The sequence below is a fragment of the Protopterus annectens genome, chromosome 10.part0 (assembly GCF_019279795.1).
Source record: "Protopterus annectens isolate FY-2018-M chromosome 10.part0, PAN1.0, whole genome shotgun sequence".
Classification (NCBI taxonomy): domain Eukaryota; kingdom Metazoa; phylum Chordata; order Ceratodontiformes; family Protopteridae; genus Protopterus; species Protopterus annectens.
Genome location: NC_056744.1, coordinates 1,588,944,193 through 1,588,960,258, shown reverse-complemented (window position 1 = coordinate 1,588,960,258; position 16,066 = coordinate 1,588,944,193). Strand labels below are relative to the sequence as shown.

Here is a 16,066-nt window from a genome sequence, read left to right as displayed (position 1 = left end):
TCCATTATGTACATTTCATCTTACCCAAGGCACAACACAGAAAACTAAGTCTGTATGGGATGCTATCCCAGTGTACGATGTACAAACAGATACACACACTTAGAGGACTGCCAATTCACCTACTTGCATGTCTTTTTTTTTGGGGGGGGGGGATATGGAAAGAATTCAAAGCATTCAGTAATACCTCACATGGATACAGACAGGAAATGCAAACTCTCCAAAAAAGATACCCCAACAGGAAGTGAACTGGAGGACCAACTGCTGTCCCATCAGGAACTTCAAAGGAAAACTAAGTGCTGTGAATCACAAATCTTTATACCACTATGCTGCCCAATTAGAATATTAACGGAACAAGAGAGTTTATACTGTCATGGCTGAAAAGCTAGTGCATGACATTATACTGTGAATGTCAACAATCATACTTGCCATGAAATCACACATTTTTCAAAGGGGAAAAGGCAATATTAGAGGCAAAATCTGAGAGTTGAAGCTGCTGGGAAAAATCTGGAATTTATATTCAAGAAAGTTCTGGATTACATGGAAGCCTCTGTGGCACTGGGACTCAGAAATACAGATTTACAACAGGAAAGTCACGACAAGCAAGTTTAATAAGATTCTTTGACAAGGTAAATGGAGTATTAGATAAAAAAAAGTCTGTATGGTCACTGCAGCATGTCAACAGCACAAACCAGCCAAGGCTTGATAAAAACTATTTATTGAAGCGCTTTTCATTTGCTAAAATAAGCAAACTTCTTCAGAAACCATTAATAACTTTTAAAAACTTATAAATAGTCACAGCTGTTACTAATGAACATTGCTTAACAACTTTCTTAAAGGCAACTAACCTACATACAATAATACCACTAATAAAATAATACAATTTAAATTCAGAAACCATTAATAACTTTTAAAAACTTATAAATAGTCACAGCTGTTACTAATGAACCAATCACAGCTCACTCATTGCTTAACAACTTTCTTAAAGGCAACTAACCTACATACAATAATACCACTAATAAAATAATACAATTTAAATAACTGTCAGCAAACAGATCATATTTCCAATGAAATAACAACAATGAAAATAATAAACATAATAAACATAATCTAATAAGTTTAATATACTCTATACTTATTACTTGCTGGTTTTTTAAAACATGGTATTTTTTAACCCATACTATTTTTTTAAAATCAGGCGACTACCTAATTAAAAACACGGCATCATCACCTAAGACTCTAACTTAAGGATACTACTTATGGAGCATGTTTCATTCAACCCAGGATGGTTATAGGCATTTAATTTAATCTGCTATGCCAATTCTAACTCTTCCAAGCGTAAGGGTGCTGGGCCACCTCTTATGTTTATATTCTATAATATAACTGAAAATTTAAATCTATGGTCCTTATAAGACTGGACATGTTTTGCTAAGGCATTGTCCTGCTTATTCTTACTGATGGCATACTGATGTTCATAAATCCTTTCCCGGAGCCGAAGCTCCATTTTGCCTACATAGAATGCAGGACAACACAGACATGTCGCTATATAAACAACCATCTTCAAGTTGCAATTAAACCTAGATCTTAGTCTAATATGGAAACCATCCACTATTACCGAGTGTATGTTATCCACAAATTTACAGTAATTGCAACTTTGACATTTGAACATCCCTGGAATTTTTGGGTGAACCCATCGTTGTTGTTCAAGTATATATTTTAGATTCCTACCTCTCCTGAATGTTACCCGAGGTGCATCACCCATTTTAACAAAGATGGTAGAATTGGTTCTAAATAAACCCCAATTTTTCTTAATAACATCCAAACAAAAATAACTATGCAAGTTAAATGTGGTGATAAAATTTACTTCAGTTTGTGTATTAATTACAGGGCTGCATACCATAGTGTCATTTGAATCTAACATAGAACTTGACAGTTCGGTGACAAGTTGTTTAAATCCTAACAAAGGTTTATATATCCCATTAAATCCCTTGTACTGAACTTCTTTTATTACATTATCAAGTAACCTTACTGGATACCCCCTGTGCAAAAACATGGACTTCAATAGCTGGCATTCCTCCACAAAATCTTGATCATTACTTACAATCCGTGCAGCTCTCACTAATTGCCCTTTAATCACAGAGCGCTTCTGGTAGTAAGGGTGGCAACTTGAAAAATGTAAGAAAGAATTGGAGTAAGTGCTCTTTCTATAAATATTGGCAACATAACCACCTAAATCCCTGTTCTTAGATATCCAGATAAGCTATGGCTTCTTTATTAAAGGTAGCTGTAAATTGTAGGAATTGATTTGACTCATTAAACATTTGTACAATGGAGTTGCTAGTATCTGCATCTCCATTTAACAGAATGAAAATATCATCCAAATAACGTGTATAATAAATAATCAGGTCATTAATACTTGTGTTCTTGAATACGTATTCAGATTCCCAATGGGCCATTACTGAATTCGCTATACTTGCCCTACATAGGGAGCCCATAGCTACTCCAACTTTTTGTAGGTAGAAATTTTCACCAAACATAAAGAAGTTATTGTACAAAATAATTTCCTATAATTTTGTAACCAGTGCTACCTCATTATCAGGAGCACAATATTTCTTTAGCAACAAATTTACCCATTCAGTTCCTACATCCTGAGGTATGCATGTATACAAATCCCTCACATCTACTGTGAGGAAGTTGTAATCCATGTTAAATTCCAAGCTGTCCATTCTTTTAAGAAATGACCACAAATCTTTACATATTTGTTGTTTCTTGATCAAATATTTTTGTAAGATCGCATCCACAACTTTAGCACAAGGGTAAGTTGAACCTCGGCCATCAATTAATGGTCGTATAGGGGGGTTTACCATATCCTTGTGGATCTTAGGTATCCCGAACATGCAAGGGTGCCTGGGGAAAGTAGTAAACATATAATTATAAATATTCTGCTCTATCCTCCCCTCAATAAACAAATCTTTTATACTATTTTTGATGGAGTTGTACGCTTTAATTATAGGTTCGTAGGTTGATACTGGGCTAACTGCCCGAAGGCATATATTAGCCCAGCCACATTGTGTGGTATTCACCGCCCCTTTAGTAGTTCTCTAGACCCATGTACTAGCAGCTAGTACCCTTGGACCCTATCTAGTAGTGCTGTTGGTGTGACACCCAGTGTGAACTTTGTTACTCATCCACTCATCAAGGTTCCTCTTGAAGAGTGATAGTGAGGGACGCTGTCTTATGTAGATCAGGACCCTGAATTCTGGGTTGGACATGGCTCTGTATGTTCGACAGAGATCACCTCTGAGAAAGCGGTATGCAACAGAGAACAGTCTTAGCTTTTTCAATCATGCTGCATAGGGCAACTGTTTGAGGCCAGTAATCCTCTTGGTTAGGTACCTCTGTGGTCTCGCCAGCTGCTGGAGATGTCTAGCCAGGTACATTCCAATTGGTGCATTGTACTCAATAATGGGTCTGATGAGGGAAGAGTAGAGGGGCACCATTACATCCTTAGATCTTGATGTGAACCCTTTTGTGATCAGATGGGTCACATAGAAGGATTTTCTAACCACTTTAGCAACATGGTTATCAAAGGAAAGCTGACTGTCTATTTGGGTCCCTAGATCCCTTATTTCTTCTTCAGATTTCAGGGGATAACCTCCTATGTTGTAGTTTGCAGGTACTCTGTTTTTTCCAAAGGGGATTACTACGCATTTTTTTGCATTTAGCTTGAGACCATGGCTTTGACACCATGCAACAGTCTCATTTAGGCCCTTCTGGAGGATTCTTCTTGTCGGCTGGAGACTCGATTATATCACCCAGTTTGCAGTCGTCTGCAAACTTAAGTGAGCCACAGCTGTAATTTACTTCCGATCTAGAACTCACAATGTATGCAGGATTATCTAATAATAAAATCATCCTTTCTACATAATCCACATTATCAAATACCACCAGGCCCCCACCTTTATCTGGTTTACAGATACGTATGTCCTGAGTTTTAATATACTCAAGACATCAGTGTTCAAACTGATTAGTACTTTGTTTAGCGGTAGCGGGCAGCCCTCTTAATACTCTGCCTTATATCCAACTGACATAGTTGTTCAAAGAATTGCAACAAAGGATGTAAAGGAGGGTTAAACGTACTGGGGATATAGAATTGATTTAAATTAGAGTCATTAGCTACAGCACCCATCATTAAATTGAAGTTTAACTTCCTGGTGAAGACTTTAATATCAATAACAGTCTTCACTAAGTTAAGCTTTTGTTCAGGAACATATAGCCTTTAGACAAAAAGTCTACTATGTCCGAAGAAATAACAGCAGAAGAAAAATTAAATACTTTAAAATCATCTGTCTTATTAATGATAATAACTGGCTTAGATGTTAAACAGTCACTAGACTTTCCAGTAAGTTCAATACCTATATCAATCTCAGGCAAATTAAAGTCTAACATATCTTCTGACGATGCTGTATTAAATACAACAGGCACAAGACTAATGTCAGAATGCTCAAATGTTTCTACAAGTAAGTCTTTCGTTTGTTGTATTTCCGTTGCGATTTGTTCATCTGGTAATTGTTCTGCTGTTTTGGTTTGGCCCCCATATAACTGGCAGACCGAAAATTTGAATTTTGGTTTAACTGATCGTTCCTGTTCTGATCCTGTTGAAGATGTAGTAACCTTTCACTCCTCCTTACTTCTTGTTGACTGTCAACATTCACATTACTTGCTGAATTAAAGTTATTATGATTTGTAGCAGTTTGTAGCCTATAATTCTCACACTGGTATTGATTAGTTTCCATTGTATCACTATCAACATTAACCAGTGAATTAGAGACTGGAAGGTCTTGCCAAACTTGAGCCGCTGAAGGAACTGGATATGCAAAACCCTCCTTATATGCTTTACAGTCACGGTCAAGTTTCTTTATTTTATTGCTTTTCAATTTGGCCAAATATTGATCTGTACTAGAAAACATGCCAGCATATTCATATTTGTACCTGTAAAAGTCAGCATCCAATTTAATACTGGCCCAAATGGTATAATGCTTAACCATAAGGTCCAACAACGCAAACCCTTGGCGGACAAATAATTCTAACAGTTCCTTATGAAAAACTGAGTTGGCGACTAACCCAGTTGGAAATTGTCTTAAGCCTTTTGGCACCACCTTCCGCGACAAACATTCATGGAAATAAGCTATTTCAAGTTGCAATTTTTTTAAACTTTACTAAGTGGCCATCCAAAGATTTAAGCTTAGCCACTTATGTCCGATAATAAAATATTGCTACCTTTATCATGATGCTGGGACTCCATATTCATTGGTATAGCACTGATGAATGAAAAGCTCTCAAGAGAGCCATTTATTTATCTCCGGAAGTCCCAATAAACTGGATTCACCAACAGCAGGCAAACTAATGGCAGCACGAGGGTGTTGAGTTAACAAGTCACCCAGCAAGCTTTCATTACGGACCTCTGGTGGTCCTAACGCTCCCGAGCTGCCGACCAAACTCGTCAGTTCCGTGGAAACCGGTGGTTGAATAGGTTGCCCCTGCAATACTGGGGCACAGCTTGTAACTGCTTCCGACCTTGAAGCTGAAGTGGTAATAGTAGTAACTGCCTCCTGGTTACTAACATTCACCGGGGGTAGAGTAGTTGAGCTGGAACGTGCCAAGACCGGTAACACATCTGGAATTTTCTTTTGTTGGGTGCCTAACCGGTCAAGTCTCTGAAAAATGGACTCCATCCTAAACAGCAAAGAGTCCAATATATTACTATTTACTGGTGTATCATCATTAGCTGGTGTATCAATCTCCACACTATCACAGTGCCTCAATAACTCCGGTGTCACGCTGGGTTTGAAACTGCTTTGACTCGCTGCCATGCCAAAGTCCAAACAAACAAAAATTGAAAATGCTGAAAACGAAATGCAGGTAAAATGTATGGTATACTTTGCTGACAGTCATTTAAATTGTATTATTTTATTAGTGGTATTATTGTATGTAGGTTAGTTGCCTTTAAGAAAGTTGTTAAGCAATGCGTGAGCTGTGATTGATTAGTAACAGCTGTGACTATTTATATGTTTTTAAAAGTTATTAATGGTTTCTAAAGACGTTTGCTTATTTTAGCAAACGAAAAACGCTTCAATAAATAGTTTTTATCAAGCCTTGGCTGGTTTGTGCTGTTGACGTGCTGCAGTGACCATACATTTTACCTGCTTGTCCTTTTCAGCATTTTCAGTTTTTGATAAAAAAAAAAGTCTGCTATTGTGGCCTCTTTGACCTTAGGGTGGCATTCAGCACAGTACAATGCAATAAATTAGTGAACAAACTAAACTAGAAATACCTGGACTGCATGTCCAGGATGGTAGTGTAGTAAACATCATGTGGACAGTAAAATGATTGTGTCATGACAAATGGATTACATTCAGACAAAAAGGGTGACAAATTGGTTGTCACATGGGTCAGTAGTGGGGCCAGCTCTTTTTCCACATTTATTTAAATGGTATTGGAGTATTGTGGAAGGAAATTATTGTCATTTAGCACACTCATGCAAACTGGTTGGCACACACATCTTATCAAGTGCAGTAATGTGTAAAAATCATCAGTGTGTGGCTCCTTAAAAACTTTTTTTTTCATTCCCTTACCTAGTTTGTTTAAAAATGTACAGAATACAAAGTAGTAGTATTTGCAGGTCTGTATCTGCTCTGACAGGCTGCAGGAAGGTGGTATTAGAAGTGTCTTGAGTATAAGCTGACCTGCACATTGTAACTGTTTAGAAGGAAGATTTCAATTTGTATTACCCTTTTCTCATATTTTCAGTATCTTAGAGAGTGGTAAAACAGGGGATATCACAGCAAGAATGAAATAAAAAAAATGGTCTACAACATTGCAGCTAAATTACTTATAATAAAAATACAGTAAAGCCATGTATCTGGGAAACATAAAACATACAGTGGAAGGACTGTTGACAATAAAGGAGTAAAGGTGCAAAGAAGTACCTCTATTTAAACAATGTAAAGAAAAGAAAGCAGTGCAAGATAAAAATGAAACCGGATGTTTGAATATTAACATGTACAGGACAGGCACTACTACAAAGACAGTATACATCTCCTTGAACATACAGTAACTTCCCATATGGAATACCAAGTGGAGTTTGTTAATCTGTCTTTCTGTAAATGGAAACCATCACTAAAATCCATACAGTCTACTTCAGTACCATTCCTAAAGTGAGGTTCAAACAAAGGGACATAAACTGAAATGATGAGGTGGATACTGGATAGAAGGTATGCAAGTATTACTTCATAGAAAGAGTGGTGGGTAAATGGAACAGATTTTTCTAATGTGGTTGTAGGGGAAAACAAATGCGTTACTTAATAGAAAATATAGGGGATGAATGGCACAGACTTCCCATGGAAACAGTAGTGCCAAGAGCAATAAACATAATAAAATGACACTTGAAACACCCATTAGATAATTCTTAAAGAATGAATATTAAAGATTTGGTAAGGAGAATTTGCAGGAAAAATGCAACACATAAAAGGAAATCAATGATGAACAATGCAATCATTTCTGCAGCAGATTATAAGGTACTCTGCAATGGGGTCAACAACTAAAAGCAGTGGTATTAGAACAAAAAAAATCTTCTGTTACAGTAATTGTTTGAAGGCATAGTCTATACAATAAGGACACACAAAAAATTGCTTAACTTTATATAGCCCTTTAAAAGACAGTTAATACTACATACCTGAGCCTTACATCATACCTGTTGCTAAGGCCTCAGCTGTTCCCAGGTGAAGGACTGTGTCATCACTGACTGGCCAGTCAGGAAGCATTACCTGGATATTCTTCAGTCCCCCTAACTCTGCCAGCTCCTTGTGTATCTGTGGACCAGATTCACAGTATTCCCACAGCTGGTTCCGATACCCAAGAGCATCACCTGCAGCACTCAGCAGCATGGCTGCTTGGTAGTTAGCAACAGAAGGCCTGGAACAACAACAAATGAAAAAAAAAATGTTTAAATTAACATATTTCTCATTCCCCCCTCACATCATCCTTATAGCACTATTACCCAGTGCTCTACATCCATGCCAAGTCTACCAGCAGCTGCTAATTGCTCTAGACTTGCTCTGTATCCTGCTGGGGCCACTCATGGGACTTAAAGCATCCTGGGGTCTCAGCTGTGCATATTCTGTTCAGGGAAAATATTTTTTTAATATTATTCTACCCTTCCCCATCTCATTAATTTGCTGACCTTGTGCAAAGGCTACTCCCCACAATGAACTATTGGTGAACAACCTCCCTCCCAGGATGGGCCCACAATTCCCTCCATACCAGTGCCTCAGACACCCAACATGCTAATTGAACCTGGGTCTCCTGGCCATAGTTAGGGTTTTATCCCTCTACCCTATGACACAACACTGGCATGGGTTAGTAACATTTTTAATCAAATGTACTCAGTATAGGCATAGCCATCACAGAAACGTTAATAAAACTGTCACTCAGACAACAGACTACAATCGGACACTAGTGATGAGACTGTATGTACTGTATTGACAGTCGTGTGGTGTTCAGCATCAAGATGGTGTCTGTTGTTGTAACTCATGCTCTGCTGGTAAGCAAAGTTTGAACTGCCAGCTGCTGGAGTCAGCAGCGTTGTCTGGGAGTGGACATGGCAACTGAAGACAAAACACTGGGTCCCTACAAGAAGGTATGAGCTTGCCTGGAGTGGATGGGTATCATTAAAGTTCACGACACCAGAAGCACACTGGAGCTGGATGCAGCACAGTAGGACCTGTAGTCCTCACTGCTACTCTGGGATAGCTACTCTGGGATAGGGATATGGATCTGCTGCAATTAAATCAAGGGCAGAGTTAGTAACCACAAAGAAATGTCCAGCAAAGATGAGTCCAGCAACAAAATTTAACCTACTCTGAACCCTGGAGTAAGCAGTTGGTATACCCATTAGCCCAAGAATTCAGAAGGGGGGACCACAATCAGCGACAGATTTTAAATGCTGCTCTTACAAATTTTGAACTTAACAGGTTTGGCATTAAAATCAGTTTTCTGAAGGATATGGTCTGAACTTCAAATATATGTCATTATTTAGTGATTTCAATCCTCTTTTTTTTTTTCCAGAAAACAACAGCTTTTATCACAAACAGACCACAAATGAGGTAATATTCTGCATAATTCCAGACTGTTGAGAAGTATGCCTTCAATGCTGGAAATACCTGGTAAAACAGGAATGAGACACTTCTGAACAGCATTTTTGGCTTCCTGTCACCACCTTGTGGATGTCTGTTGGCAAGTGCATATACCCCTTTCAGTGGCCATACCTAACCACACAGGTTTTCGCTCACTTGAAGGACCTGATGCACACTACCACAGTATTCAAAGGCAAAAAGAATCTGAGGCTTATCTGACATACCACGTCTCCGTCTTAAGTTCCCATCAGTTTTATTCAACCAAAATCTATTCAGATTATTACATGAAGGTAGTTTTCCATCCGTACCCAAATTAGTGAGTGCTGAGTAAACTTGGAAGAAAACAATACTAAGGGATGTGCTATCATGTAGGAACCCACCACTACAAGAGGTGCAAATGTATACAGCATGATACCTTCTGCTGTTTGAGAAACAGGACATCCTCAACCATATCTTTTTATCACCCAAGACTCTTGCATGCAAGGTTTAGATCAGTGTGTATTGTACCTAGTCAGCCACTGTAGTTAGATAGCACATGCATACAAGTTATTGAGCATGTGCAAGATCACTGCCATTTTGTATAATCAGTCAGAGTGAATGCAGGAATGAATGGAGATGCACATGCGAGTGTGTTTGCAGTAATCAGTCAGTTAGCTTAAATATATGTTCCAGTTACAGCTCCCGATGTGTTTACATACAATAAACAACTTGAAGCCATCACAGTGCTCATAGTCTCATTTGATGCACGACACATGCGACACAAACACAACCTTCTCTGACTTCAATTGTTTCATGGCTTATCATTGTTCTGATTTGATAATCTCTACTGAGTATTATGACAATAGAACAACTGAGCGCAGGGCCAGTGTTAGCATTTTGGGGGTCCCCAGCTGATATCAAGTTGGAGGCCCCTAGGTACTTCCAGTCTACATATTACCCTGTGACTGCCACCCCCTGCTAAGCAAACTTTTAGTTCATGTTGCAAACTTTTAGGAGTAGTAACCGCAGACTTACTTGTAGCTACAGTGCTCTTACATTACAACAGGCCTATGTACCACACTATGTTGGCCAAATTCACAAAGGGACATTTACAGTTAATGGCATTTAGTTGCAACAATCATACATTGCAGCAACTGTGGCACTTAGTTGCAACAATCATACATTTCAGCAACTGTATGTACAGGTATGGATTTAGGTGAAATGCGCCCTAGGCCTACTGTTTCAGCCATCCCCCCGACACAAGACACACACACCCGGCCAGACACACGCACACACACTCCAGTCCTCCCCTGTCCCCCCACCACACACACACACAGACAGACTCCAGTCTTTCCTTTTATCCCCCATCTTCGCACACAGACAGACACACTCGCACACAGACAGACACACTCGCACACAGACAGACACACTCCAGTCTTCCCTTTTATCCCCCATCTTCACACACACACACAGACACACAGACAGACACACAGACAGACACACACAGACAGACACACTCGCACACAGACAGACACACTCCAGTCTTCCCTTTTATCCCCCATCTTCACACACACACACAGACAGACACACAGACAGACACACAGACAGACACACAGACAGACACACAGACAGACTGCAGTCTTCCCTTTTATCCCCCATCTTGGACACTCTATACCATAAATATTACTTTTTTCTTCCGTTTCTCACATTTTGCCTTCGTCTTCAGTTTGGTCAAGAAAGCATGACTTCCTATTTCCTCTGAAGTGCATTTTAAAGTTTTTTTTCTTTTTACATGACCTTTTAATGCAACAATGGCTTGAGCAGAAATTATGATTAAAGAAAGAAATAGTGTTGCTGTTCAGCTTTAGTTTACTTGCATCCTTTCAACACAACTATCCTAATCAAGCACAGTAATAATCATTATTTAGGAAATAAGTCAAACAAGCCAGGGCTCAAGAAACCATAGGGGTTAAAGATGCTCTGGGTTGTATTTTAAGAGTATTTTCCCAGCTTTTTAATCCAATGGTGACCTAAAAAAAAAAAAAACACGTGTGTAAGAAAAGGAAAAAAAAAAAAAAAAAAACAATAATTTTTTCCAAGGGAGTCATAAGTTGTACCCAAGGCTTAATGTTCAAAGCTGACAAAATAGCATATCACAATAAACTAACAAGCCAGTTGTTGTCTGGATACACAGGTCCTATCTGGGGACTGCCTGCCTCCCTAACCCTCCAAAAAAGACTGCCTATGCATACCTCTGGTGTTAGACTTGGGTTGGGAGGGTGGCCTAATGGTTAAGGTGTTTGCCTTACAAACACAAGGTGCAGGGTTTGAGTCTCACAAGGGATAATTGGCTAAGCTTAAAATGTCTCGCAAGGGCAGCTAGCTTAGTACTAACCCATGAAAGTAGAGGTTCAAATTGCCACAGTCATGTATTTCAAGTGACTGCTGACATACATATACATAGCATGTCTCCTCAACCTAAACTGTCAAAGGTAGCTGCTACCTGTACACATGCCTGAACCGAAGGTGAGGAAAGTGAAAAAATAATGTATTACACTTCGTTGCTCCTAGACGGTACATGGCTTCTACACAAGCTATAGCAACCTTCTTTTAAAGCTCTGAGGTCTGTGAGGAAAGTAAAAAGAAAGAATAATCACACTCTCCACACCAAACACAAGCTATAATAACAGCATGTGAACACATTTAAGGTTTGACTGTGATGAAAATTAAGTAATAAGCACACAATCCTCCCACATAACCTGCAACAGCTTTGTGTACACACACAGCCGATCAGGGCTGGTTTTAGAATGGGTGCAGTTGAGAGGAGAGGCCATTATAAGCATTGTCCTAACAGGGGTCAGCCCTGTTCAGGTTAAAGAGCATAATCAGAAAATTAATACATTTTTTCCTCCTCATTTTTCACTAATCAGCAACAGCTTTTGAAAGGGGCCCCACACAGTCAAGGATGATTAAGAGTACCCTGTATCCAGTTATACAGTCTGGGAAGTGGGGACTCCCAGACTTTTAGAAGATCTAAGTGTCTGAATATTCTATGACACATTTATTGCATTACTTTTGAAATATAATTTCTTGCTTGTTAGCTACAATTTTGTGTTACCCAGAAGAATAATGTATGTGTACTGGCATTACTGGGTGTGTGCAAAGATAAAAATAAGTGATATTTGCACAAACACACACACACACACACACACACACACACACACACACACACACCATAGCAATACTACTTTTGTACCTATTTCAACAAATAGCAATGCATTGTGCAACACTGGTACTGACAGACCAGATCAGTGACTGCCATTTAACAGCTGTCAAACAAGTAGCAGGGGTAAGTCACTTTTATTTACCTCAGTGAGGAGTAATGCAAACCTGTCACTGTCCCTGATTTCACAGACCTTCCTTGATTTTTCCTCATAGTTTTGCTCCGTCTTTCATAAAATGTTTGACGTGCTTGTAAATCATACAGGATTACAGACGGTCAATAAATTCAGACATCAGAGTTTTACACTTACTGTCCAAAAAAATGCATGTTGATACAAAAGGTGTTATACTGTTAATGTTTTAATTGAACTAGAGTAATATTTAAAAATAATTCTTGATTTTGATTTTATTCTGCTATTACTACTATTGGGATGAATTCCTCTGCAAAGAAGTTGAAATCTGCAGTATCTGTTGTTCTGCCAGTGTTTTATAAAACTCTCTGAAAGAGAGAACCATCCCTGAAGATCGGAAGCATCATCTCTTCTTAAAATACAGGGTTTGCCCTGAGATCAATCATTCTGGGCTGCCGAACCCTCAAACATTTGCATTGCTAATGTTCATTATCAGCTTTATCCTAACAGGGTCATATTACAGAGCTGTTCAGTTTAAAGAGCATAATCAGGAAATTAATACATTTTTCCCATTTTCCCAAACCATCAGCTTTTGTGGGGTCCCCGCACCCTTGCAGCCATGGGTATTGCCAGTACCTAAAGTTGGCTATGTTGTTATTTTTAGTGGAGTGAATGTCCACTACTAGGGTTCAACTAAGCCAGGGGCACTTAGTGGAGTGAACGTCTACTAATAGGGTTTAACTAAGCTAGGAGCACGGTGTCAGTGACAGGGTTGCCAGACTTCTGAAGGGCCAGGTAGGGACAAAAAAAGTCTTTTGTTTGTTCCTTATCAAGCAGAAGTGGCTTCGCTGTGCAATTTTTGATTGGCTCGTATACGAGCCAATCAAAAATTTGCACAACTGAGCCTTTTCTGTTCCGTGCGGAACAGAACTGGGTCCGCTTAGTGATTTATGATTGGCCCGTATGCCAGTATACGAGCCAATCATAAATCACTAAGTGGAGGCTGGCTCATATACTGGCATACCAGCCAATCATAAATCGCAAAGTGGAGGCTGTTTCACTGGGATTTTAACCAGCAGTGCGAGACTCGGGATTGGGCTGCTGATCCTGGGACAGTCTCCCACTCAAATAGGGAAGTCTGGCAACCCTGGTCAGTGATAAAATATTTAATGGAATTATAAACTCTGCTGCTTGATAAATCACTGTTACTATAACCAGAGATAACTTAGAATTTTAAAGGAGATATAAATAAGAGTTATTACCCAGCTGGTTTATTAAGGACACAAGACTGCTGTAATAGCTTTTATTAGTTTGACAGACATGTTACATCAAGATAAGATAACTTGCTATGGCTGGGGGCCCCTCCAAGAACAAGGGGCACCCAGTGACCTCAGGGTTCGCTGGTACCTAAAGCCGATGATGAGCGATATTCTGCACAGAATATCAATGCAAAGAAAAGGGCACAAACAGAAAAGAAAATGCTGAAGACTAGACAACATACTACTCACCTGATCTGTCACCTTATTTAGCAATACAATAAGAAGCTGATCCTTGCAAACCTACAGTCTTTGAAGCTTTTCTCCGTGTCTTCAGTGAAAACAGGCTATTCACAGCCATTACATCCTAGCTGGCAACTGAAATAAACAACTGTCCCCATCTCATAACACCTTTTATATGTATGCCCCAAACATGTGCTAATTTCCTTCGCACTTCTGGGTCCAAAACACCAGAAAGATTTTTCAGTGCATCAACACCATCTTTGTGGGGAAAAAATATAATGTCCCCTCCACTGATGCTGAATCACATAGCCTCTCTCTTGTCAGAGTGTTTCCTTCTATGTATTGATTTTCTGAAAAATGCTAACCCCACCACCCCCAACTGCTTTATGTTTTATTTTCCCCCCTTCCTGAAGTACGTGTACATTTTAACTGCTCTCATCATATCGCTTCTTGTGTGTCTTACAGTTTTAGTTGACCCCATCCGAGATACCCTTGTCCTATGTCTTTGTAAAAAATTCACCCAGAGGAAAGCTGATTGCACCATGCAGATGGTTAAAACATAGATATGTGGCTACACTAATGCAGAAAATATCCAAATACAGACCCTGGACATGTCGGTCTTCACTCACACAATAGTGCTGTGGCCTCAAGGGTGAAGAATCTGCAAGAAACTTTCTCTGGGGATATACAGCAACATTTGCATGACCTTATATTGAATGTACAGTAGCAGGGAGGATGGAGCAGTCTTAAAGATGTTATTTCTCTTTTGGGAATGTTGATAAGCAGTTCCTGTTTTTACATTTAAAATATGTAACAGGTTATTGCTAAAAAGCCATGCATAAAGTACAGCATATGGGAGCATGGTGTGTTTGGTGTGGGGGAGGGGCAGGTTGTATGAAAACACTAACTCCTTTTGCAAACTCAAAATTTTCAGATTAGTAAACCCCACCCATTTGGCCTGACCTTCTCTTAAATTCACAATAAAAAACTAATAAAATCCTCTGGAACCACTTCAGCACCAACTACACTAAGACACGGAAGTGTAAAAAAATGTATTTGCATCATTTTACGGTTTCACGAAAAGCTTCACCAGACATATAAAACAAATCCAAACAAGTTTAAAACCAGTATAAATAATTAATTGGATCAAATCACATGTCCATCTTAAATTCCACGCTGCTTTGGAGCAAGTAACAAGGCATGAATGTGAGCAGCTGAATCTATTTTTACAGGAGTTGTAACATCATTTGTAGCACCACTTAATGAATCTTCAGGCATGAATTCTGAGCTACAGTCCTATAAATGTAGGGAAAAACTCTGTAAGCACATGCAAAGTTTCTCCCTTGCAGAGATTTGCTGAAAATTAGCAATGCATCTTTACTTGTTTTTCACAGAATTCTAGAGAGCTCGAAACCATTCTGTGCATAAGAATAAACAACATGAAACACAACTGCATGGACAAGCCCACGCAACAGTATATAAAGAATCCATGCAGCAACCCGAAGACAGTAAAGACACATGATACTTACTTCATGTTTCTCACAGTCTGTTCCGCCCTCTCTCCTTCCCCTTAACACAAGCCTATTACAGCCCTCTGTGAGGCTTTTACACTACGGTGATCCAAAACAAGCAGCAGAGAGATTTTTCCTCCTGGAGTTTCCTGATGACTGTTTGTTGTTGGGATTATTTCTCCTTCAGGTTGCTCAATTTTATTTCTCTAGCCTCCTCTGATTGAACTTTCAGACCAGAAACCCAAACCCTCACTAACACCCCCCTTCCAGATTGCAGCTTTGGTGAACTTTGACAATTAGCTCTAACAGCTGACCTTTTCAAGAGTCGGGTTGCATAACCTTAAAGAGGCAGTCCTCTTCTTTTTAATTATTTATTTTTTAACATCAGAAAGACATCTCACCCTTTTCTATTGTGAAAAAGGATGTGTACTATGGAAAACCTCCATGATAAGTGTGAATTCTCTGTAATTTTATAAGCCAGTACTGCTTTTAAAACAAATTGCTTTACTGCCAGTCCCGAAGAGGTAGGAGAA

At 39.2% G+C, this 16,066-nt stretch overlaps 1 protein-coding gene across 1 annotated transcript in view; it reads right to left on the bottom strand.

Moving 5' to 3' along the window:
• The window catches only part of LOC122813759 (protein ADP-ribosylarginine hydrolase-like), a 111,253-nt gene extending 95,417 nt beyond the window's left edge, over positions 1-15,836 (bottom strand). Inside the window, exons 1-2 of the mRNA XM_044086244.1 lie at positions 15,552-15,836; positions 7,751-7,971 (exon numbers count right to left, since the gene is read on the bottom strand). Of these exons, the coding sequence (XP_043942179.1) occupies positions 7,751-7,971; positions 15,552-15,556 (226 nt within the window). The 5' untranslated portion in view covers positions 15,557-15,836. The remainder of the gene's footprint in view (positions 1-7,750; positions 7,972-15,551) is intronic.
• Positions 15,837-16,066: the final 230 nt, after the last annotated feature.